The sequence below is a fragment of the Excalfactoria chinensis genome, chromosome 2 (assembly GCF_039878825.1).
Source record: "Excalfactoria chinensis isolate bCotChi1 chromosome 2, bCotChi1.hap2, whole genome shotgun sequence".
Lineage (NCBI taxonomy): Eukaryota > Metazoa > Chordata > Aves > Galliformes > Phasianidae > Excalfactoria > Excalfactoria chinensis.
In genome coordinates this window covers 139,574,537-139,600,821 of record NC_092826.1, presented here as the reverse complement: position 1 = coordinate 139,600,821, position 26,285 = coordinate 139,574,537, and the positions used below count along the sequence as shown (strand labels likewise).

The 26,285-nt window shown below is 45.9% G+C and overlaps 1 protein-coding gene across 1 annotated transcript in view; it reads right to left on the bottom strand.

Moving 5' to 3' along the window:
- OBSCN (obscurin, cytoskeletal calmodulin and titin-interacting RhoGEF) overlaps positions 1–26,050 on the bottom strand; it is a 167,003-nt gene extending 140,953 nt beyond the window's left edge. Inside the window, exons 1-7 of the mRNA XM_072328332.1 lie at positions 24,453–26,050; positions 15,856–16,990; positions 10,050–10,319; positions 8,027–8,287; positions 4,576–4,878; positions 3,284–3,550; positions 2,311–2,586 (exon numbers count right to left, since the gene is read on the bottom strand). Coding sequence (XP_072184433.1) covers positions 2,311–2,586; positions 3,284–3,550; positions 4,576–4,878; positions 8,027–8,287; positions 10,050–10,319; positions 15,856–16,981 — 2,503 coding nt within the window. The 5' untranslated portion in view covers positions 16,982–16,990; positions 24,453–26,050. The remainder of the gene's footprint in view (positions 1–2,310; positions 2,587–3,283; positions 3,551–4,575; positions 4,879–8,026; positions 8,288–10,049; positions 10,320–15,855; positions 16,991–24,452) is intronic.
- Positions 26,051–26,285: the final 235 nt, after the last annotated feature.

Below are 26,285 nucleotides of genomic sequence, written 5' to 3'. Positions count from 1 at the left end.
TTGCTAATATATCATTTCAAAACAGTGCACACAACTGAGCAGGGTCTGTTGAGACGGTGCAGTCAGAGCTGCTAAAATCAAAGTCTGGATTATGCATGCATTAGTTCTGCAGTTCCAAGAACACGCATGTATAATACAAATTCAACAACATTCTACAGAACTCTTGTCTTTTAGGAGCTCAAGAGCCAGCTGATGGGACACTGGGGTGCCTGAGATCCTGTAAATACATTTAAATCCATCCTATAATACAGTCAAATTTAATTCATTTCTTCAGAATCTGTCTCTAACAATTGCAGTCCCCTCACCACTGCTGGATGTCAGCCCAGCCACACAAAAGCAGGTGCTGGTTTTCACTGCAGATACTGCAGCAAGGAGGAACAGCCTCCAGACTGGACCAGCTGAGTTTGACCCTACCAGGATTTGCTCCAAAGGTGTTGTTACCAGCAGCGCTTCCTGCTGAAATACATGGGGGTTCTCCTTTGATTCCAACCCCAACCCAACCCAACATGCCCCCTGATAACATCCCTCAGAGCCACATCTCCACAGTTCCTGAACACCTCCAGGGACCCCACTACCTCCCTGGGCAGCCTGTGCCAGTTCCCCACCTCCCTTTATGGAATAACACCATCTCCTCTTCCCAACCTCCCTGCAAAGGATGGATGCTGCTGAGATCTCTGTTTTTCCACCAGCATGGCACACAGGTTGAAAGGTTTGGGAGGAAGAGCAGGAAAAGAGTTTCATCCACGTGCCTTCTCCTTCCTTAGTAAAACCAGGGTGAAACTGCAGTCGTGGCAGGCTGAAGGAGACGTCTCAGCTGTCCTGCCTGGATGCAGGAGGTCACGTGTCAGGGGATGTCTGGCACATGAAGTCTCATGGCAGTGCAGTGCATGACAAACTGCAAGAACACTTTCCTATGGGCTCCTCTGGGCACGAGGCCCAGCGGGTGACACACCTCTGGCTGCAGCTTGACAGAGCCTCCCAGCAGCCACGTGATGCCCGTGTGAGAGACACAGCTGACCCTCACAGCAGATGATTTACCAGCTAGCTCTGATTTACAGGAAGAGAAGATACAAGCGGCGATGCTGAATGGTGAAGTACTGGGAGTGTGTGGCATTGTGAGCTTGAGGATGCTCAAAGTCAGGTTGGACAGGGCTCAGAGCACCTGATGGAGCTGCGGTGTCCCTGTTCATTGCAGGGGAGTTGAACTAGTTGAACTAGCTGACCCTTAAGGGTCTCTTCCCTATATATGAGATACACGAAAGCTGATTCTGCAGTAACCAAGCTATCAACGGCAGTTGTTTGTCTTACAGCTTGCCAACACAGACTTTAAAATAACAGCATTGATTACTCATTTGATAGTCACATTACAGTGCAAAGCACATGGAAACGTCCATCAGCTAATTCAATTAATTCTGTGGGCAGACCTGCCAGCATGAAATATTATGCTAACACGACAGAGAGAGAGAAGAAAAGCAAAATTAAGACTAACTGACAAGCGTTGGCAGGAAGTTCTGCTCTCCATAAATGTAGTCCCATTATTCAGTTCTGTTTAGAGCTGTCTCCATGCCTCTTTGGAGTTTGTTCTTTGAGAATAACCAATTAAGTAAGCTCTCCAATGCCAAAGTGCATACGCTACTCTAGGGCTTTGTTGTTTCTGCATGGATCAACAAGGGTGACAAGCCAGCAGAATATGATGAAGAGCCTCATGCATACTCAGTGTAAAAGAAAAAAGGCAATTTGCTGGGAAGAAGGTGCATTTGCATTGATGTAATCTGCAGAGGGTACTGCAGAAATGGAAACTCTTCCACTGGAGCAAACAAAGAGCTCTCATTTATTGCAAACAAGGCCCAGCGTGTGGATCTCAGAAATCAGACCTACAGCCTGCAGCAAAACAGAGAGCTGCCTGGGAAAGTTAAGTTTCTCTCTACATCTGTGTAAGAGAAAACCCACCATGGAATGGCAGCCAGGTAAACACCCCTGTGACTCTTCACAGGTCTCTTCTACATTTTGAATCACTGCTACAAAAAGAGCTGTTTACATCATCTCTCGTGGCCACCCTGAGAGAAGAGCAGGAAGGCCGAGATGCTCTTTTTCCTATCTTTGCCTTGATTTCCTCTGTATCTTAGGGACGAATCACGGGACAGAACACAGAAATCAAATGGCTCTACAAAGCAGACTGGCCAGTTCAAGTCAAAATAGCCTCTAAAAACACCCCAGATGCTGTCTGACAACAGCTGGACTGTTGGACGGTCAGGTGAATGCAGTCTGCTGGCTCTGGGCAGGAAGAGGACAGCCCAGACAGTCACATACCTTTCACTGAAAGCTGATATAGCATTTTATCCCCCTCACAGATGCACTGATAACTTCCAGCATCGTCCATTGAGACGTTGTGAATTTTCAGGGTGTGTCTCTTCCCCACAATTTGCAGTTCATATTTTTCATTGGCCTCGAGCTCCTTCCCATCCTTCATCCACTTCACAGTAGCGCCTGTGTCTGAAAGCTCAGCCTGAAGTCTGGCTTCCTCACGCAGCCGAGCGGAGATCTTTTCTACATCTTTGCTCTTATTGGTAAATCTCACTGCAGCACCTGTCAGGAGCAAAGGCCTCGTTATTTCAATTTACATCAGGTTAACGTGATCAATGTTTGCTGCAAGATCTCTGAAAAAGTATCATGTTCTGTTCCTGCACTTGCGACTGTGTCAGTGCTGAGCAATTCAAGATATTTAATTTGGTCTTCTTGTCAGATTTACTAAGTAAAAAACAACCAAACATCTCCTTCTACTGATTGATAATGCTCTAAACAAGCTTCAGCAGAGGTTTTTACCCAACGACAAACAGGTCCTCCCATAATGAATGTTTATTCTTTAGCTTTTGTTATGCAAAGCTGATTGATAGAGATCTCATTGGAATGATTGCTCCCCTCCTTCTAAACTATTCCAGTGCAATCGGAAAGGCTGTCTGAACCTGGAGCTGAAAGTACTGCTCTGAGGTGATGCAGTGGTAAACCTGGTGACTGAATGCACTGACCAATGGCTGTGAACTGCAGACATTCATCAGCTGGCATGAAGCAGTCTGGTTCAGATACCAAGCAGCTGGGTAGATTGGCTTACTCTACACTCAGTGCTATCATGTTTAGGACATTACCAGGACTCACGTCAGCCCATGTGATGCAATTTCAGGTATTTGGTACAGTCAGTGAATGCCTGCAGCCCCAGTTCTAATCATCAGATCACAGCAACTATGCCTTGACTGTATGGGGAAAGGAGAATGATCAAAGCAAATACCTCTCACTCTCATCTTGGTGCTGACATCAACATTTTTGGCAACAAATTTCACTTCTGCTCCATCATCGTTCTTGGTGACGTTCTTTATGATTAGGCTGTGAGTAGTTTGGGTTCTCTTGATGATACAGGTCTCGCTTTCCTGTAAGACTTTCCCATTGAGGTACCAAGTGCCGCAACATGTTGTTGTAAGGTCAATAGTAAACATGGCATCCCCTCCAGGGACAGCTTCACCAGTTGTTAGGGGGGATTTCACAGCCAGGACTGGTTCTGAGGAAGAAGAACAACGTGTATGTCTGAGACCAAAAGGCACAAGGCTGCCATGCAGCAGAACAAGTCTTTCTATGAAGGTAGTTCTTAGACTAAATGAGACATGAGAACAAAATCCTGCACATGTCTTGCATGCACTGAATATAGTGCATGATCGATGAATGGGATTTGCTTTCTCCAGCTGCAGTTAACTGACCTGTCACACAAGAGCAACTCCTATTTTCTACATAGACAGAACAACAGGTATGTATTAATTAGTACTAAGATGTTTCACGTCATAACAGACCTGCTAAGCGTCTCAAACCACCCAGGATGCCTAGCAAGCACGTTGTGTTATTTTTTAATACAAAGTATTGCTCTTATAGTTCAGAAAGATCCTCAGCAGTCCTCCCAGCCCACTCATCACTGCTAGATATTCCAGGGAAGCACGAGCATATTTGGGCAGCAAGGGAAAAGAATGACACAATAACAGAAATGACTGGAGTCTAAGCAGAGACTGTTCAGTGCAATGAATCAAAGGAAGAAACAATCCCATGGCATGGAATGATTCTGTGGCACCCTACAAATGAAGTATAATCCTGCATTTCTTCTAGTTGCTCTGAGATTAAAGAGAAACCAACAGGAACCTGGTTTTCATGGCATCATGATCGTCACATCAACACTCTTTAGATGCAAGTCTGGTATCTCATTTATAGACGGAAGATTAAATCATGGGTACATTTCTACTTCTCCCTTTGCACGAGTGCTGGAAGAAGCACTTCTATGCTTAAGATCTGTTACAGAAAGTTCTGCCTCTTGCACATGTGAGGTATCAAAATATAAGGATATTCACGGCTCTGTCACAGTAACATAACTTGTATCACTTTAGTGGTAGGTGGAGGTTGAAATGAGATAGGAGAACTAGGAATGAAGGAAAGTCTTTGGTGTGTTAATGCACTACTTAAAGTCAAAGGAAATGTCTTTAGGGAACCAACACAGCTGCTCAGCACACACTGACCCATTTCCATTGGGGTTTTTGTGCTTACCAAGGTGCACGCTCCCTGGGAATTCCAGATACGGGCTCTGTCCATGCGCATTGACTGCAGACACTCGGAATTGATAATCAGCCTCTTCAGACAGATTGCTCACTGTGAACTCTGGGACAGGGACATGAGACTCGTGGCACCTCACCCAGGTGAAGCCAGTTAGTTTCTTGCGTTCCACAACGTAGCCATCGATTGGAATGGGGCGGTGCATCTTCGGAGGGGACCATGCCAGCGTCACTGAGGTTTCTGTTTTATTTTTCACCACGGGGTCAGCTGGGGGCTGGGTGGGAGGTTTTCTGGGAGCTGAATAGCAATAAATACAGAAATATGATCGTAAAGTCATTTAGGTTGGAAAAGACCTTCAAGAACATCAGACTCAACATTCAGCATGACCTACTGAGTCCCACCATTAACTGTATCCCTATGTCTCTTAAATATCTCCAGGGATGGGAGACTCCAAAGGTAAAAAATAGTGAGAAACACACTATGTCTGAGTGAGGAAAACTAGAGCTTACACTGGTCTAAAGGCTACCCTAGGTTAATAAATCTCTGTAAAACCTTTGCAAAAGAAAGCATAGAAGATCCTTTCAGAGTTTACTATGAACAATTCATAAGCTGAAGTTTTCAGTGCTAGACACAGACCCATGATACCTCCTGTGTCTATTACACATCACTGAACAGGAGCTGACTTGCACTAGTACTAATCTGCTGCCCGCATCAACCACAGCAGTCCCCATCAGAACTACAGACAAGAACACGGATGTGCCTGTGAGAAGCACTATGTGGCAAAGCACCATGGATTGCATAAGGAAAAGCACAGCAATATTCTGCTGTCTCTACACACAGATGTGGCATCCTGAGAGGCAACATAAATCCACTCCTACGCAAGGAGCCTGTGGTCTACACTTCTTCTCAAGGATCTGTTCCAGAAGTGTATGGAAATGTTTGAGTCTGTTTTATTCTTAACAAGTTTAAGCACAGACCAGCTAAACGTGGCACAACTACAACGTTTTATAGATAAATGGTCGATATGAATAAGCAGCGCAGTGGTTTTGGAGTCCATTCCTCTATGGAGGTCTCAATTGCTTGTTCCATGAGCTTGGCTGTTCTCTGCAGCCACTTTCTTCTGGGAATCTGTCCCCTGTTGTGCCTTTGAATTCCGTGCTACTCCCATACAGAAAGCCCTTTTGTCTCCCAAGGGTGAGAGCTGTCATCAGGGATCTCTGTCAGCAAATACATGTTTTAGCAATTTATGCAGAGCCAAGTTTGGGGACTGAAGAATTCACTTCAGAAGGAAATGACACAAAGGCAAGTCCCCATCACAGGACCCTGCAGCCAAGGAGATGTGGCTATTGTGGTACCTGAGGACATACACAACAAGCTTATTCCTGCAGGTATTTGCACAGTGAATACATTCACCCTCTGGTTGCTTTTGAACATTTTAGAGGTTAAAATCCCATCAGACTTATTCACTGTGTGCAGCCACTGATACAGGCAGGAGGCTGGGAATTACCCGATGCGCTCTAGTTACAGACTACTGACACAGTAAAGGATTGATTTCATTTAATTTTGGCCATCAGAAAGTTTGGTGTCTGGTTTAAGTTACCCATCCAGACTCCAATTATAATCCTATGGAGAACAGCGCATTCAGGAGAACTCATCTTAAAGAACCTGAATGAAATCACACAATCATAGGATCACGGGAGGGCTTGGGTTGGAAGAAACCTTAAAGATCATCCAGTTCTAAATGCCCTGCTATGGGCTGGCTGCCCACTAACCAGCTCAGGCTGCACACCATCTATCCAACCTGGCCTTGAACACCAAGGACGGGCATCCACAGCTTCTCTGGGCAGCCTGAAATGGAAGCAATGAGCCACATGTTGAAGATACTCAAATATTCATGACTGTAGAGAGAGCCAAATACTCCACAAATATTACCTGCCTGGTAAATGGTATTAAAATGCCAACAACAGGCTCATTCAGCTAATTGAAAGCGGTGTGAACATGGTGTACAGGGTTCTTCCAGCAGCTAGTTAGATATGCAAAGAGTAAAAATAGGAAATCTCAATGCGATACAATTTTCCCTCATAACATAAATAGACACATAACTGTTTTGGGGTGCACTGTTACCAGCCTGTCAGTTGCTGTTGGTTAGAGCTAGATGCCAAAGGTCCCACTAACATAGCATGAAGCCGAAAGCTAGACGCTGGAATCAGATCTCCTGACCTTACCATCAGAAATTGAGATGTCATATTTTGCTCAGAGGTGTCTGCTTGTAGGAGAACAGCTTCCGAGCTTTTTCTGCTCCAGGAAGCAGCTCTAGCTTCATCATTTAAACAGCAGTCAGAAATTAAACTGAGCTTTGTCACCTCCGTCAAATAGAATGAGTGGTTGGGTGGTACAGCTTTCCAAATAACTTAGAAGCTGTCACAACAGCCAGATGCCTACCTTTTTTCCTCATTAATACAATATAGCTTAATAGCATCAGAATGCCCCAAGCACTTCAGATAACATGACAGCTGTAAAACCTTCTATAAGGATTCCTCTTTTTAACCACTGAGTAACTGTAATTGAGTGGTGCTGGTGGGAGAAGGGAAGTACTAATCTTCCCAGATGGTGAATAGAGTCGATGTTCACATGCAGACTGGTGCCGCAGCAGTGCCAGAAACCACTTATTTGGGAAATACAGCACCAAAAAAATAATGTGAATGGCTTCATAAAATCAGGCAGCTTCACCCAAATTTCATGTCAGGTCCCTTATCTGCTATGCTGCTTCTGCTGCTGCTGCTCAGCTTGAGACCCTTGCCCAGATCAGCTTTGCCAGCTGAAGGAAACCTCCACACTGTGGACAATCACGCAGGTTCTACTCCATGTTTTACAGTTAGCATTTTATATTTGTTCCAGTATGGAATCGTACAGTCATAGAATGGCCTGGGTTGCAAAGGCCCACAGTGCTCATCCTGTTCCAACCCCCTGCTATGTGCAGGGTCACCAACCAGCAGCCCAGGCTGCCCAGAGCCACATCCAGCCTGGCCTTTAATGCCTCCAGTGCCTCCCCTGGGCTGCTGTGCCATGCTTTCTCCTGAACTTGTCTTCTCTCTCTTTTGTCCTCTCCATAACATCAGGTTGTTGGCATTTCTGACAAGCCAACTTCCCACTTTCTTTGGCCAACGCACAACTCATTGTAGCAGTACCTATAAAGAACACCCCTAATACAGGAGTGCTTGTGTGCTGAGGAATCTGAGAATCATAGACAAGTTTAGGTTGGAAGGGATCTTAAAGACCCAACCCCTTTCCATTTTGCCACTCACAAGGTCAGGCTGCTCAGGGCTCCATCCAACCTGGCTTTGAACGCCCCTAGGAATGGAGCACCCACTTCTCCCCAGGCAGCAGTACCAGTGTCTCACCACTCTCTGAGACAACACCAAGGCTGAATACAAGGGAAACTTACTGGTCACAGTGAATTGGGTAGAAGTCCTGCTTTCATCAGCCAGGAAGACGATCTCACCGGCATCTTCCATCGTACACTCTCGGATGATCATGGTGTGTTGTCTGCCGGAGCGCGTGATGGAGATTCGATCGCTGGGTTTCACCTCTTCTGTGTTTTTCAGCCAGCAGATGTTCTGGCATTCGTTGTCCAGCTCCACACAGAAAATGGCTGTGTCGTTAACTGAAACTGCAGTCTTTCGTGGAAGTTTTTTAATGATGTTCCCTTTAAATAGGAAAGTAAGGATGGTTCACAAACAGCAGATATAAAGGTGTCCTGTAGCACTGGACCGCCCAGACAACAGCCAGGTTAGTCAGTAGCTCTCACCCAGCAATACATGGTAGACACTACACACGCATCCTTCAGTGAAAATCTAATAGAATAATGTCAGAGTTACAAAACTTGACTACCCACAGGCAAGTTTGCACTGAAAAATCAGATCAGTCCTATCAGCAGACAGTCACTTTGTCAAGCCCCAGAAGAGTCCCTGCAAAGCAGAAGTGCCCTCCAACAGGCAAAGCATCTAGAGGTATTTAACGGAAAGCAATGCTGAACTGCAACATGGAACAGAGCAGGCACACTTCATCAGTTTTCAGTACTCTGGTTTTCTGCTCATCCTCTCTGAAGCTTGGCCACGTGTCTGCTCCCTGCTGCCCTAAGCAGTGCCATTGGGCTGCCCACCTTGCCAAGCTCTCACATTATCCTGACCCCACCCTGCTCTCTTGAATCTTCTCCTCCTGGGTTGGCACAGGGCTCCTTCAGGAAGGCTCTGCTTTCTTTCTCCCCTGAGAGCTCCACCTGGCTCAGTCACTCTCTTTTTAATGGAACATGTTGTAGAACCACAGCACAAACAAGTAAAAACAAATACCAGCTGCCCTACCAGGGCCAAGCGCACTTAAATGGTTTGACTGTTTTGGCCCCAGCAGAAGTCAAAACAAAGGGATGTCTATCTGAACTCTCAAGTGTCCACAGACTAAATGACACCTTCTGCCTTCACTCGTGTCAGCTCTTATGTCTGTGCTATTTAGGCAGAAAGGAATTTGCACAATGACTCTCAGCAACAATCTACCTTGCACCAATTTATGTAGTGGAGAACATTGTTTTCAGATGGAGTAAACTCAGGCTTCAAAGAAGACAGGACGAGTGTGATCCAGTAGGTCTCCAGTTTGCATGACAGGAGACATGTCAATGACAACAGAACGAGCAGCATCGATGTGAAAACTGCAGGTCCTGGAGTTGTGCAGCTAAATACTTTCTCAGACAGCAAATCAGTGAGTTGCCTTCTGCCAACTGTGTCTCTGATGTGCACACTGTTGTGAGACACCCGTGATGTACTCATCTCTACGCTTACATTAAATTCAGTGCTAAACAGCTGGACTCAGGGGGCTTAAACAGGGACCTATATCTACATTTTATCCTCTATTCATCAGCCTTCCAAACTCCAAAAAGCAACTCCAGATGTCAGGGCTCTAAAACACGAATCAGTTTTGCAGTCTGACATCATATGGATGATGAGCACAGCCTGCACCATTCATCAGACCATAAAACAGCTGCCAAGCCAACTTCCCAGTCTGATCTGCACCACTCTCAGACAAGATTTACTTGACAAGACCTGTGTGAGATGGTGCCAGAACACACATCCATTGCTTGGGATCACATCAAGGAAAGTCTACAACGCTGAACTACAGCTCAAAGGCTTTGCCTTTCAGGGAACCACTTAAAGCATGGGGTCCCACTATGTAACCTGCCTTGTGCAGCAACACAGTCTCTCCTCATTTTGTGACCCTGTGTCCCAGATAAGCCCTGGCAAGAGACCCAGGGGCCCATGGATCAGTGGCTCCCTTCTCACATTGTAATGGATTCTGCTGTTCTTCTCTACATGTATGGGATAAATGTGTTTGCAAGCTCAAGTCTGGAGTCCCACACATGCATCTCTCACCCAGTAGGTGAGACTTGGCCCATCTGAAATAGTAAAGCTCTTTCTTACCTTGGACAGACAATTCTGCAATGGTCCTGCTCCCTTCTTTCATCTCACAGATATAGACAGCATCATCATCTGCAGTGACGTTCTGGACTGTGAGCCGGCGATACGTGCCCTCTTCTTCTATGTTGTATTTCTTGCTCTGACGGAGTTTGGTTTCCTCCTTGAACCAAGAAGTCTCCGTACTGGGAACAGGCACTTCACACTGGAAGGTGGCAGATTCCTTCTCCCAGACTTCAAGATCCTTCAGTTTTTCCTTGAAGGGTATTGGAGGTTCTTCGGGGGATTAAAAAGAAAGGAGAAACAAGAATTTGTGGCAGCTTAGATTAAGAGACATGAAAAAAAACTCAGTGAGAAAGGCTCAAACCCTGTGAGAAGCAGTAGGGCCACGAGGGGCTGGAAGGCCATGGGGAGCTATAGGGCACCACGAGCTCTCCCTTCAGCTTCCTCTGTACTGGGCAGTTTACCAACTGTACCACGCTGTATCACTGGGATCTGAGTTGGGCAGGCTATGGCCTGCAAGTAGAAGGGGCACATAAATCACTTCTGAGAAAGAAGGGCTGATGTGTGAAGGTGAAAACCTATTTTGCAGCCTGTAATACTTTCTGTTGGACAGAGCATGGCTTAAAAGTTAACCATCTTTTGGCAGCTGAGCCATGGTCTGTCCCTCCTGCCCCATCACTAGGAAAGGACTAGAAGACACTGATTACAACTGCTTAGGTTGTAATTCTGGAGCTGGAACTTCACTGGGTACCCATCCAATACCTAAGCAAGGAGGACGTGCCTTTTGGGTTAACGTGCCTCATTTCAAGGCAAGTCAAAGTCTTTCCTCAAAAAGTCTTCAGCTGTGGTAATACAGCCCTTTCCTCACATTAATTACCTCTTTCTCTCTACCTAAAAGGCAGCTTGGACTCCTCTATCTCACATCTGAAAGCACCCCATTTGGTCAGGGGGAATTAAGAGGATGCAATGCTCTTGCCAGGTGACCAAGCAAGAGGATGATGTCAAGAATGCATTTATGGGAACAGTGTCAGCATTGAAGAAGTGAATGCAATGCAGCTGTGTGAGATAGGAGGGATTTTGGAGCTGACTATGAAAGCACAGTGATGTGCCCAAGGGCCAGAAGAACATACAAGGCACACCTGAGAGGTACACAGGCTTGTTTCCCTACTTAAAGCCATGTCATTAACACCTCTTTCCTTACAGCCACTGAGAGGTCACAGATATAATCTGAAAACAACTTTGCTTCCACTCTCTTGACATATGCACACATCTTATTGTGCTCTGAATGAGGCTTCAGAGAGACAGCAGAGACCGCAGCTGACAAATTAAATTAAAGACTGCTATTTTCCCAGCCCATTGCTTTTTCCTGCTTCGGGGATGTGTGAGAAAGGCTCTGAAACCCACCAACATTATAATTCCTGAACAAATCTTTATCTTCCCTATGTAGTCTAACATGGCCGGTCAGCCAGAGGGCAAAAGAGGTTAATTTGGGTAATATTTACATGAAAAAGACCCTTAGTGTATTTTCTACTTAACTAGCCAAATAGGAAAATAACTAAACACATTCATGTACTGGTCAGGATGATATGTGGAGCAGAGACCTCTGCATTGCCTTCTTTCACACCATACTTGGCCAATTCTCCAATGTAGGACCCTCTTCGATGTATCTGTACGGCACCCAACACAATTCAGAAACATTCTGTGCTGTAACTACCAGAGGGAGTTCAGCAAGAGGTGCTGCAGATGTTGGCATTGCATTCCACCTGTCAGCCTCCATGAATATTAACTGCCCAGTTCGCTTCTCCTAAGTATGATTCCAATATGGAAGACACAGGCATTTGGCAGCCAACTAGTTTCCTCCTTCTGCCCAAGGAGACTGTGGATGCCCCATCCCTGCAGGCATTCAAGGCCAGGCTGGATGTGGCTCTGGACAGCCTGGTCTGCTGGTTGATGACCCTGCACATAGCATGGGGTTGGAATGAGATGATCTCTGTGGTCCTTTTCAACCCAGGCCATAGTATGATTATCCAAAATGTTCAGAATACCTAAAAAACACCCTTGGAAGTTAAGCATGATCATCCGAAGTCACGTGCAACATAAATCTCATAAAAAAAACTTCTGTTTGATGTAAGTGCCACCAAAAGTATGGAAAAAAGTCTTTGCAAGAACTCCAAATCAGCCTTTCTCTAGAAGCATTTCCTTCCATGCAAGCTCAGTGGTCTGAATTTGAGCAACAGTTCTACTTAGTTCTTACAGCATCTCAGCTCCCAGCACGACTCATTTCCATTCACACAGAACGCCCTGAGAGGTCGTTGAAATTCAGCTCTACTGTCAGGATGAATTTCTTTTAAATGATGAATTCTCCACACTTTTTTTTACTGTATGTTTTTTTTTCTATTTGTCTGATTTTAGCCAAAGCAGCAAATGCTCACTAAAGCGTATGAGGGCAATAAAGCAGTGCTATACAAGGAGAAATATGAGATCTACAAAGTTCAGTCTACTGGGAAAAATGTGAAATGGAAAGAAGCAAAGCGTAGCCCTGAGGGATCGTGGAGCAAGAGCAGCTCATGGAGTCAGTAGAGAACTGCAAGAGCTTAAACCAGCTATGAATTTGGCTGCTTGTCCTGAAAACACGTCTCCAGCATCAGAAACTTTTGTTTGGTCCATACCAACCAGCATAGCAATGAGGTGATGTTATGTTTTAACTACAGGCCCTGCTAACACATATTTTGCTAAGAATAGGTGCAGCCTGCAGGGAAACTAGATTCTCCTTAACCTTCCCAATGTGTATAAGCCCTCCCAACCTGGGCTTTCATCTGCCTGCACTTCCTCTTGCCTCCTCTTGGCTTTCTTGTAGCGCTCTCCATCTATTATTCAAGAGGCATTTTTTTCCAGAAGTGATTCAATCACAGTAAGAACACAGAAAATACTCCAGAAAAGAACAATCTGAAGGTACACAAACAAACTCCCGTTGTCTCATTCCTTCATTTCTTTCCTTAGTTACAGTGCTTCCCATATTGCCCTTGTACCTTCGTACTTCTCACATTGCTGTTCTCTTTCAGATCTCAGATGATGCCAGCAGTCACCCACCATCATTTCAAACCACAGGAAGAAAGAAGTGGCTTTGGTCCCAATCTGTTTTTCAAACCTTGATCTGGCTGGCAAGCTTTAACCTTTCGTTACAGTATCTGGTTACTTAACTACTTATTGAGTGCCTCTGTATTCAGACACTCAGTCCCACACTGTTTTACTCAGACCATTGCTTGGTCCAGGCCCCAGGATAGAGACCTGTACACTATTCTTACTGACTTCACATGTGGTTTAGGGACATCTTCAAAGCCTTCAGGAAATTCAAGCAATTCATTCATGTTTCTCCCATCATTTCTGCTCTTTGGTTTGTTAAAGAGGGGAACTTCTCTTGGGAAAAAGTTTATTGACTTCCTGTGCTCTGAGATGCTGCCATTTGGAGGCAGAATGCTGGGCTAGGAGGTTTTTCTTATTACGTTTAAAACACCAGCAAATATACTGTCTCTCAGATTCCTGTGTTTAAATTATGTACCGTACGTGAACCGGAGTGCCTGGATTGCAGTTAAACCCATGCAGCTTTCCTACCCAGGTATCATAGAATCATACAATGGTCTGGGTTGAAAAGGGCTACAGTGCTCATCCAGTTTCAACCCCCTGCCATGGGCAGGGTCACAAACCACCAGGCCAGGCTGCCCAGAGCCACATCCAGCCTGGCCTTGAATGCCTGCATCCACAACTCTCTGTGGATCTGTATCTATCTGTGCCTGTGGGTACTCACAGGGGAAGCAGCATCACAAGCCCTCTAAATATTCTGTTATCTGCACACAGTCCAATGCAGTCACATCATTCAGCCTCTTTTGCACAAGTGAGCAAAGAGAAGATTGTGTAGCACGATGATCTACCCCTCAAAACATGACTGCAGGCAAACTAATGGCATCACCAATTGCATAACGGACAGAATTAAAAGCTCTCTTCGTTGCTGCATCATCCTGAGCTGTCTTTGGATGGATAAAGACTTCTTGTGACACAAATGAGAGCCATTATTCAGGGCCTAATTATAACCAACACAAGTAGATTTTCCATGGCAGCTTTGGCCTGGTCAGAAAGCCCTACATGGTATAGCGTCACAAAGAAACAGACCACAAGTATTTCCACTTGAGCCCTCTGACTCACATCTCTTGACGATGGACATTGATGAATAGCCCTTTGCCATGGAGCTTGCTCCCAGGCCTGCTGCTTCGCATGCTTTGTCTGCTTTGGAACAGGCTGCACCCCATTGGGAATTATCAAACAAACACAGTGCGTTTTGGAGCCAGACAGACACTAGATGAGGAATGGAGCTGGAGTCATGCTCTACAAGAGCAGCCGTCCCAGAGCCTGGCTTGGTCTTCTCCTTTGAGTCCCATCTCATACGGTAATCACAGCTTTAGGGAAGAGCCAAATGCTCTTCTCAACACCACTCAGCACCTCCATGAGATGGCAATGAGTGGGACTGGTGCCAGCGAGCTGCATGGATTGAGTGTCACTGATGGACACAGGGCACGAGTCACTGCTGGGAAAGACAGTGAGAATGAAGAGAGGTCCAGAAGAGGGAAACCAGAAAACTAAATGACCAGTATGGAATGCAGCCGTTTCCTGTACATTTGAATCTCTGACACATTTTGCTACCAGTCCAAAGAGTCAATTTTGCCACACAAAAAATTATTCTGTTTTTGTTTTTTATGTCTCAGAATAAGTTTATAGGTGCTGTCTGTGTTTCAAACTGCCTGCTGAAGCCTCACCAAATAGAAGCTTGAAAATACAGGATTTCCTTTGTGAAAACATGCATTGTGTGTTTGTTTGTGTTCTGAAGACCTTAATCTGACCTGCAGCAGAGTCAAGGGATGCTCTGAAGGCAATTTCATCACAACCAACCACTGCAAGAAGAGGCATCCTGGCATTGGTGGAGCTCTGGGAGCACAGCAGGACTACAGGCTGCCCAACAGCGTGAGCAGGGAAAAGGTTGAAAAGGCCTGGCAATAACAAGGCTGCTGGTGGGTCACTCTGGGCAGGAGAACAGGGGAAGCTGTGATTTGAGCTGGAGTAAGGCCCCTGAAGGGTCCAACCCAACCTGACACACTCAGTTTGCAGGGAGGATTTTCCTCTACTGCTATTTAATGGTGTGTGGTGAGATTGAACCCTATGGTGAATTTTAAATCCAGATCTGATTAAAGTCTGGAGGGGAAGATGGGGCTTCAGCACTCACTGGAATCAGAGGATGACAGTTGATCTCTCCATGTTTTACAGTAGAGATCCAGTTCATCCCCGCTGCCCCACAGCGCACCAGTTCTACATAGAATCATTAAGGATGAATAAAACCACTAGGATCATCTTGCCTAACCACAAACCCAGCACCACCATGCCCATTAAACCACGTCACTCAAGGCAACATCCACTCGCTTCCTGAACACCTCCAAGAACAGTGACTCCACCACCTCCATGAGCAGCCTGTTCCAATGCCTGACCACTCATCAGGAGAAGAAATTTTTCTGAATATCCACCCTGAAGCATCATCCATTCCTGACTGAAGCTTGTTTACTGAACATCCTAAAGCTCCTTAAGTGACGAGACTCCTGCCTCCCACGTCACCTGTTCCAGTACTATAACCTACTTTCAATCTGCAGGGCTTTTTATGTGCAACCCATACTCCCTATCTGCACTTTGGTGGCAGAAGCTTTGCCCGGTTTCACACCAAGCTGGAAGCATCGCTTTCCCCTTTGTAGGAGCAGATGGAGGCACTCACCTTTGACAGTGACCAACACAGAGCTATAGGTCTGCCCTGCCAGGTTGGAGGCTGTGCAGGTATACAGCCCGTTGTCCACTTGCTTACAGTAGAGGATCTTCAGCACAAAGTTCTCCTGATCATCCTCATAGATGACATGCCTCCGCCCTTCCACGATGACCTCGTCGTCCTTCTTCCACACGATCTCTGGTTTAGGCTCCCCAGTCACGTAGCAGCTCAGCTTGGCGTGCTTCCCTTCCGTCACACTGCAGGTGCGCGTCAGCGTCCCAAACGTGGCATTGCGAGCCCCTTTGGTGGTGAGGCCGGCTGCCCTCTCATAATCCCGGGAGAGGCTGTAACCGATGCCAGACAGCCCTTCTGTTTTGGAGTAAGACTGGGCTGATGTGGCATCAAGAGCCCCATGGGAGATGTCCATCTTCCTGATCTCCTCCCGCCTCTTTTGCAAGTGAGACAACAGGGAAGTGGTTTTGCCATAGCTGGTATCGAAATGGCTGCCCGGGTTGGAAGAGCCCTGCGTTTCCACAACCAGTGCTGCAGAAGCGCTGGCAGAGCCGATGGGATTCTCGGCCCGACACGTATATGTGCCACTGTCCCCCAGCCGGGTACATTGAATGGTGAGAGCATTGGACTCCCCAGCTGACTCTATCTGGAAGCGGCCAGCGTCAGCCCGGTTCCTCAGGTGCCTGCCGTCTTTCTCCCAGTTCACAGAGAGGGGAGGGCTGCCTTGGACTTTGCATTTGAACATGGCATCCTCTCCCAAAGTTACTTTGATGGAAGAAGGTTTCTGGATGAAATATGGGGCTGACTCTGTGACTGTGGTCTCCTCTCCGACTTTGATACTAACAGCTGCAAAAGCTTCCCCGATGGTGTTCTTGGCACGGCAGATGTACTGGCCGCTGTCCTCCAGGCTCAGATCATAGATAGTTAGCTGATAGAGGTCCCCATCTTCTGTGGTTTTAAACCTTCCCCCAGACTGGATGGGAAGTTTGTCCTTTTCCCAGCTCACAACTGGGATGGGGTTTCCAATGATCTGGCAGCTCAGCGTGGCATCTTTCCCCACAGATACCATAAACGCCTTCGGCCGGGTCAAGAATCGGGGGACTCCACTGAACGAGCTGTAATCCATCTCGGTTACCTAAAGGGTGAGAAAGAGAAATGTCACAAGCGAACAGATTAGACGGTGCAAGCAAACAACTGCTGCACTTTTGTGGTATCGGGACATTTGTCATCCAGAACAATCTGATTGGAGTACATTTCCACTGTCCTTTTTAGTAGGGGTGAGAAGACCTTGTATACTTCTTGTGTCCAAACTGAGTGATGTGAATCTGCTGAGAAAGCAGCCCATTTTCCAACTGAAGTCACTGGGTAAAAAGCAAGTCATTGGGCAGTTCATCCACAAACAGCATGATGGCACTAGGAAAATGATGAGTACTAACGCTATATAGTATATGGGCTGATTCTGTATTATGAATACAAAAGACATTAAATTCTGAGTGATGGGTCTACCTATCAAGATATCTTCTTTATGCCCATCTTCCTTTCATCTATTTTTTTTCCACCCCAAGGCCTTGTTTTCTGAACCATATCCACACACACCTTACAGCAAACCCCGCTCATGCAGTGGGACAGGCATCCCTGCCCTACTATTAATACCATCATTCAGGTTGTAAAAGACCACTAATATCTAGTCCAACTGTTAACCCATCCCCACCACGTCCACTAAACCACATCCATCAGTGTTGTATCTCCGCAGTTCCTGAACACTTCCAGGGAAAGCAATGCCCAGAACTGAAGCTAACAGCAATTCTGGTGCCTCTGCATGCTGAGAAAGCCAGAATCAATCAGTGGCACTCACTGTTCACAGAGCCCACCCGTCCTTGTGCAGCTGAGCATCACAGCAGAGCACAGCATTTAGGGTCACCTGAACTCTGCGTGGCACACAAACTTTCCTTGTCCCTTCATTACTCCTGGGTATCCTTTCCCTTCTGCTGGAGTGAAACTACTTCTAGTTCCCTCAGGAGCAGCCCTGCTCTCTTCATGAGCATTTCTGAATCAATCAAAGCACATCTAAAGGCACCAGAAACCCAAGTGCAGCAGCTGACTGTGCCTGGGAGGAGGATGAGAGCCCAGAATAGAGCTCTGTAAGGAGAGCAAACCCCAGCTTAAAGCCTTTCTGGTGGCACAGTTTCTCCCTACACACTCCATGTCTCCAGGTACACAATACCAGGCACTTCTGCATTGGCAACTTGCACCCCCTGAGCTATAGGAATGAGGGTCTGCAGAACTCTCACCTCTGTGCTCTTTCACCTTCAAAGTGCCACATACAGTGAAGCTACCAGGCACCACGCTGGGAGGAACTCAAAGAAATAATAACCGGTCACTGTGACAGAAATATCCTGCTTAATCCTATGGCAGCCTGGCTTCCCTGCTGGCCACACATCCACCCCCTTTCTCACCCAATGGCAGATGTCCTTAGCGCTTTCCCCTTCACATCCAGCAGAAAGCAGTAAGAACAAGCCAAAAACCTCATGTCTTTGTTTTCCTCCCATTTCTTCTTCATGTCAAGATAGGGATGGGCTCACACTCCGTGTATATGACAAGGTACTTGCCACAGTACTTAGAATCATATCATCATTAAGACTGAAAAAGACCACTAAGGTCACCTAGTCCAACCATCTGTATACAACAAACCAGGCGTGACATTAATAGCAAGTTATTCTTCATTCCATTCAGTTTGCTGACAAAGTGACGTTAAAATTTAAGAATGGGAAAGTGGGGGCACAAAAACACAAGATGGTGCTCATCTGAGTCATTACTACTATTGAAGATGGTATCACAGACTGCACCAGAAATCTGTGAACCAGTTTGCGCTTCCTATTCCCTCTGACTACATCCAACCTCTGTCTTCATTTGAGCTTTAAAAGTGTATTTTCCATAAACACTTACAAGGCTGCAATGCAAGATACATGAATGGCTGAAAGATGCAGACCCAGGCATTGGGCTGGAGCCAAAGTTGTCATGCAAAACCATGACAAAAGTACACTGAAGTCAGTGGAAATTTCCACTGAAGTCAATTGATCAGAGTCTTCTGCTCATTTGAGGCAGCAGAACTCTAGTTGAGGGTGGTGAGATGCTGGGATTGAAGTCCATCCCTGGAGAATCGAGCAGTAGCATTTACTACAGTAAGAAAGAATAAATCAAAACATGGACTTGGAACCCATGCCCCAACCTTCTCTGCCCACTAGGCTGAATTTCAGGCTTCATCTTAACATCAAAACTGTTTGGCTATGTCTTTGGAAGGCATGGTTCTATTGCATCCTTCCCACACCAACTCCATTTCAGCTTCAAATTCATAATATGACAAAGAGGAAAAAGAAAATGATGTTTCCAGCCTTGATGTTTCTATGATTCCTTATTCCTCAGGTAGGCTGGACTAGTAAATACATGGGGTTTTTTTTACATCTAAATAGGAGAAAAGGCATCTCCCTTGGTTAGACTGAGAAATGGATGCCATGTGTAAAGCCAAGAGTTGATTTTTCATGAGTGCAATGTTTTAAGCAGTTTATTGAGCAAATACACTACTGTAGATTCTTTACAGGCACGCACAAACTTCAATGCCAATATTAACTCTGCAAATGTGAGGACTGCTGTCCTTATAACGATAGGACAACAAAACATGAATAAACCTCATCAGTGCAAACACCCCTTCCAATTAATCTCAGACATTTACCAGTGTCACGTTTCACTTTATAATCCCACTGCGATGAATCATTTGCAGCAGAGATCACATTCACATGTGGGTATTTCTGAGCACACTGAGAGCAAAGTACACATCAATTGGCCTGGGTTTTTATCCATTCTATTTCTCCACTTTTTCATGTTTTGGGGAAAGAAGCACAAGTGTCAGATAATGCAAATAAGTCAGATCACTGCCCGGGAAACAACAGACAGCCGTGCACACAGTCAGGCTTTCCCCAGAGGTGCTCTATAACTGTGGAGATGTGGCACTGAGGGGTATCATGGTCAGTAGGCATGATGGGGGTGGGTTGGAGATCTCAGAGGTCTTTTCCGACCTGAATGATTCTGAGATTCTAACACCTTCCTAAAGCTAAAACAGCTGCCAATTCTTAATGCAAACCAAAAGCACAGAGGTTCTCCAGAAACCACATTAAGAGCTGTCCTCTGCCTGCACGGTCATTGTCTCAGTCAGCTTTAGAGTTCACATTTCCTGGACTTACTTCTGCAGCCCTCCTTCCTCTCCCATGATAAGAGACAATATAACTGTGGAAGGTCCCTGTTTGACTCCCAAACCCTTTAAAGAATATCACTAAAACATAAAGCTTCAGATAAAATCAAGGCAGCGATGATATTTGTGCAGTTTACATGATACATCTGCCTGTGTTTTTCCATCTAAAAAGAGGAAACTGCTCTGTGGGTGGGATGAGAAGCTGATGGGTCATAAAATGGGTCGTACAGATTTCCTTTGATGTTTTGAGTGCTGCTGGGCAGTAATGCCTTACAATCTCCCAGGGAACAGAGGTTAGTAAGTAAATGGCACAAATGCAGAGTAAGTTCAGTGATGTCAGAGCCATGGGCACCTTAGAACCATTACAGCAGCATCAGAGATGAAAGGCACAGCAGCACACCCAGTGCTCCATGCCCATTAAGTCTCCAAATAAGGTGCACACAGATTTGCACAGATAGACTGATCTGAGATGACTGCATTCATCTGGCGCCTGCTTCATCAGAGCAGGAATGGGATCTGTCACTGAGGAGCTGGACACAGAGCTGAGCTTGGGCTACTCTGAATTCCACTGCAGTGAGGGACAGCAGATCTGGCACATCCAAAGGTCACTGGATGAGCAATGGAAGAGCTTTCTGTGGTGGCTGGAGCATAGGTGTGCTATAAGAGATGTAGGATGCAGAGAAGCCTGTGCAATAAACTAGGCCTACTGCATTAAGCTTCTGTCTCAACTCAGGGTAAGGCTCACTCGCATTCCATGTTGCCTCTGTAGTTGGCTAAAGCCCATGGGAGAGATTAAGGGAAGCTTCGTAAGTGGTTATTTGAGCACATACGGTGCTCAGCATGAGCAACCCTGAGCAAAATTTGGCTATGCTCATGACAGTTTTGACCCTCAGAGTTCAATTAGGGTTAATAACACAACAAGTATCTAGAAAGGGCCCTGCAGCACCTCACAATCCTGGTATGAATCCTTTCTAAATGAACTACAACAATTCCCAACATCTGGTAGCAAATAAAAGAATCAAACCTTTAGAAAATTCCGACAGGTATCATCCACATGGTTTGTACAACTACTGGGCAATGCAGTCAGATCACCTACCAGTCACATAAGCAATGTGTGATGGTTACACAGTCGGCGTAACACATGAGACTGAAGTGAAATAGATGACTTTTTTTGGTTAAGTCCAATAGACTACATGGCATCTTCTTTTGTTCTTCTAAGCCTGAAGCCACCCAGGCTGCTCTGACCAAACATAAATAACATCTACAACACAGGGGAGATCTTAGGTGTAGGGTGATGCTTATTGCTGCTTCATGGGGGTGAAAAGAACAGAAATAGAGAGGAAATATAATTCTGGGGACAGAAAAGGAATGATGTAAATACTAGTGAAGTCATCACAAATCTCTTCCAATTGGGTTTTGCCTGTACCATCTCCTGGATGTGGGTGGCTGCGGCAGGACACCTACATCTGCTTGGGCAGCAAAGATGGGGAGCTTGAGCAAGTGAACCAGGAAGGTTCAGGAGCACAGTAGACTCACATTCAACTGTATCACTCAACTGATCCTTTCCATAGACCTCTCTCTCCCTTGCAATAGAATCACAGCATCATCTAGATTAGAAAATACCTTCAAGATCACAAAGTGCCACCACTGAGCCATGTCCCTCACTGTCACCCCCCAAGTATCCTTTATATACCCCCAAGGATGGGGACTCCAGCACTTGCCTGGGCAGCCCATTCCAGCAACTCCCCATGAAGAAATCCTTCCTAACATCCAGACTAAATCTCTTCTGACACAACTTGCAACCATGTCCTTGCATCCTATCACTTCTAACGTGGATATCCATGAAGAAAACAGTCCTGAAACAAACACCCCCAACACTCATATACTTTCCCATCAGCATTAACAGAGAAATAAACTCACTTATATTAAGCTGGAAGATTTAGCACAGTGTATTTCCCATGGAAGGGAGCTGTGAAATGACAACATCCATAGGGACAAAGAATTCCCTCAATGAGCTGCGAGACTCCGGCCCCAGCACCTGTATTCTAACGAAGACATCATTGTCCTAACAGCCACTCCAACCCATTGAGCTGTGGGGACAAAAATAGCATCAGCTGTCGGGCTCCATCTCTGCCCATGGCTTGTCAGAGCCATTTGGAGAAATGTGAGGAGGGTGGGGGCTGTGGTTTGAATCTGTGTCAGCACCGGCAAGGAGCTCAGGGGGAAAGAGCTCTCACTGAGGATAGTACCCTGCAAATAAAGCCCTAAAAAACACTTCTTGCTGTCACCTCTCTTATTTTTCCAGGCTCTTCATGCAAGCTGCTATCAACAGTTTGGGGACAAATTACATCAGACACAACCAATAGCTGTTTAACGCTGACTCTCCCCTATTCTCTCCTCTGATTTGATCCATGTTTCTTTTTTAACACAGACAGAAGTAAGCAAGCAATGCAATCCATGTTCACTCCCCAGCAGAAGGGTGGATTCACCATCTCTACCCTCAGCTCCATCTCCAAACACGCTTCACAAACCACACTCCAGTGCAATAATGCTGACACAGAAACAACTTCACTCCTATCACAGCCAAACATCGTTCTCTTTTTTTACCTCAAATGCCCAAATCTCACACCTCCCTACAGCTGAAGGTTTCAGTCTTACCTGGAGCCTGAGGAGATAAAAGTCCTTGGGCAGGGTGACAGAAAGTCGCTTCTTATGGAGATGACAGAAGGTAGAAGGGGGAAAAGGGGAACAGAGGACATAGGGGCACCATGCTGGCTTTGGTTCCCCCCTTTCCCCTTCAGCAAAATAAAACAGAAACCCCAGCGGCGATAGGGATGCACGGCACAAGGTCCCCCCGAGTTCCCTGCAGTGCCTTCGCCACCCGGGGTTAGGCTGTGCCACCCCCTGCCCACCCCTCCTGGCTGTCACATTGCTGACGTGCTTTGCTTTCCCCCTACAGCACAGCTCCAAAATAGCTCTGGGTGTCATTTACTGGAGAGATTAGGTTTCCTGCAGGAGAAAAGAGAAAGGGCATGGTTTGGGGATTGGCCAGGACGGATGGCACGGGGGGGAAATAAGAAGTGGTATGGGGGACAGAGTGGGTCAGAGCTGCTCAGGTCCATCCCACAGTCAAGGGATAAATACAGAGGGACCGAGAAGAGGCAGAGACCAATTTCACCTTCAGACACTGCTTCTCACTAAAGGAATCACAAAATCACTCCGGTTGGAAAAGACTTCTAAGATCCCCAGTCCAACCCCAACCCATCCCCACTGTGTCCTCTGACTGTGTCCCTCGGTGCCACATTTACACACCTATTGATCACCTTTTTCAAAGGCACCAGCCCAATCGTAGGCGTATTTAGAAACTCCCAGGCAAAGTTGGTACAGCGGCCAATGAGCAGCAGTAATAAAGCGATCTCTCCCTTTTTGCAGCATGAATCTTTTCTAAACACTGCAGAAATGGCTTTGAGTTTAAAACCCAGTCCTGCTACTGATCTGGGAGCCACAACAGACCCAGCTGGCTGCCCCTCCACCACTTCATCTCCGCATGGCTATCAGGAGGGAACTACAAGACACGCTTATTTATGGCAGCAAACAAAGCAGATAACATTCTGAGTGTCTGAGATCAGCTGGAGGCACAACAATATCAAGGCTGGAAAAGACCACAGTCAGATCGTCCAGCCCAACCACCACCCGCATCCTCCATGAAGTGTTTACTCAGTCAGTTTCCAGAGGAAGATCCCAAAGGGGGCTATTAGAAATGTTGAATGTAGGAGTTGAAAAGAGGAAGAGGGACCAAAGGCAGGGGAACACAGCAGCTGTGCAATGCACAATATCAATGTACAGTTATTGAAGCTGTTTCTGTCTTGGTCTGCATGTAGCAGGAACCTCAATTTTGAAGCCCCTAGTTAAGTCTCACATTGGGTTTGTGTTGGGTGAAAACTAAAACCCAGTACGATCTGGATGCCAGTGAGGTTACACTAGAAGCTGAAGGAAAAGGTGATGAAGGAAAGTAGTGAGATCAGAAGGACTCCATCAACGTAACACAGAGGGATGGACCAAGGATGCTGGCCAACAAAAGACATTGAAATCATCCAATGGTACAAGTAGCACTGGTTTATCTGCACAGAATTTGGGCACAGGACGCAGCTGAGTGATGACTCTTAATAGAGAGATGAAAGAACACAAGTCTCAAATCTTTCCATGGCCACAGCCCACCAGTCACCAATGTGACATGGAGAGATGGAATGTTTCTTCCCATGTTCCCTGTTCCTTTTGAGTCAAAATATAATCAAGTTAATCTCAAAAATGACTTTAAAGCTGTAGGGTTGAGGTGGGACAAAAAACATACCTAGATCTCACATAGCGTTTCCTAAAGATCTTCCTGTCGATAGAAACAGCCCAAGAAGAAGCAGATGCATCCTGGCTTATGGCAACATTGGGAGAGCTTCACAACTCTGAACCAGAAAACTCTACAAAGAAGTTCACAGTACAGTTCAGAGTTATTGTTATTAAGACAATTAGATCATTAATGGTGGGCAAAAAAAAATGAGAAGTTACCTACCTGATGCCAAGCCCCAGGAGACGAGGACAGGAAAACTGGAAAACCAGAAGGCTTTGTTAACAACAGAAGGGGAAATGAACAGCCTGCCAGCTGGACTGGGAAACCCTGAATGCCTTTGACTCCAGGATTTTTCCACCCAGTTTGTGCTCTACATCCAGTCTGTATTTGACAATAGTTACTATGGCAGAAAATGATGAAGTCTGTGCTAAAAATCCACCCCTCTCCCCTTCCCCCACCACCTCACCACCGAAGGCCACAGAGTTGGCTCTGGCACCATCAACCATTGCTCTATCCACACCAACTGTTCCTAATCACCTTCTGGTCCTTCAGGGAGCATGATGTGGCCACAGGGAAGACTTCCTCTATAATTTTTTCAGTTGTAGATGTTTATTTTGCTTAATGGACATTATTCTAGCTAGATCAGTTGCTTCAGATAGAGGTGTTGTTGACAGGGTGATCGATCTTGTTGACTCCATGAAAGTACTTTGACTTTCAGGTTCCATACCAAAAACTCTGAGCTGTCCATTGAACTTGATGACCTCTGCATGGTTTTACTGGGCCTGCAGTTTGGTTACAAGGCAATTGTAGGCAGTCTTCTAAGTTTCTACTCAACTCAATTCCAAAACCCTTCTTGCTTCCAGTCTGAGTCATTTACTTGCTAGACACAACACGGGCAAGCAGTTCCAAATGTGGCTGGGAATCAAAACGCATAGCTTGAATAACAAAGTCACACTTAGTTCCCATACTTTGTGAAATTTTACAATAGAAATTGAGGTGAAATGTGATATCCAGTTGAAATAATCAGCAGAATTTATGATAACACAACATAACTCACACACTGATCAGGATATTGAGCAATATGGGTTTCCAAACCATCTCTGAAACATTCATGGGAGTCTTTATCTACTTTAGGTCTCTAACTCTTGTTTCTATACTCCTCCTAAGAGTTCATCCCAGTCACACCTGAACCGCCTGTGAAGGAACATCAGGACCACCACCTAAAGTTGTAAGTAGTAGCCATACAAGCTGCTTTCTTCTGGACAACCCAACTATCATCAGGCACAGAAAGTGAAACAAATGGAAAAGAAGTCTATGGCAGCTCAGCTTTGGTATGAAGTATCGGTGACCTATTTACTTGCAGTTTTTGAGGGAGCATTTGTGAACTATGTCAGACATATCAGGAGAGTTCAAGAGCACGTGGATACCACTGTGCTGCCCTTCTCTACTCATCCTTACTGTAAGACAGAAAATTCTTGGGAATAGGCAAACCAATCACATTTAGCTCGCATCATCTAAGTTAGTGCCACACTGCTCTCCATGCATTCCTTTGAGACAGAGGCAATTGCTCATAGTAAGCTTTATTACAAACGGCCTGTAACTTCAGCTGCCCTCCAGCAGCTTAGGTTGTCCAGGACCCCACCCAGGACGTACCAAAACTGGGTTAAACTCCAGCAAACTGTCACATGTATCCAATGGGAAGAACATTCCTGTTGAATTACCCCTATCTTGATGTATTCTCGGGAGCATTTACCTCATGGTTTCACTGATCTACTTGCAGCTTGTCTTACAGTCTCTGCCAGAACTCAGGAATGCGCAAACAAATGAGAATCTCTTCAGCAG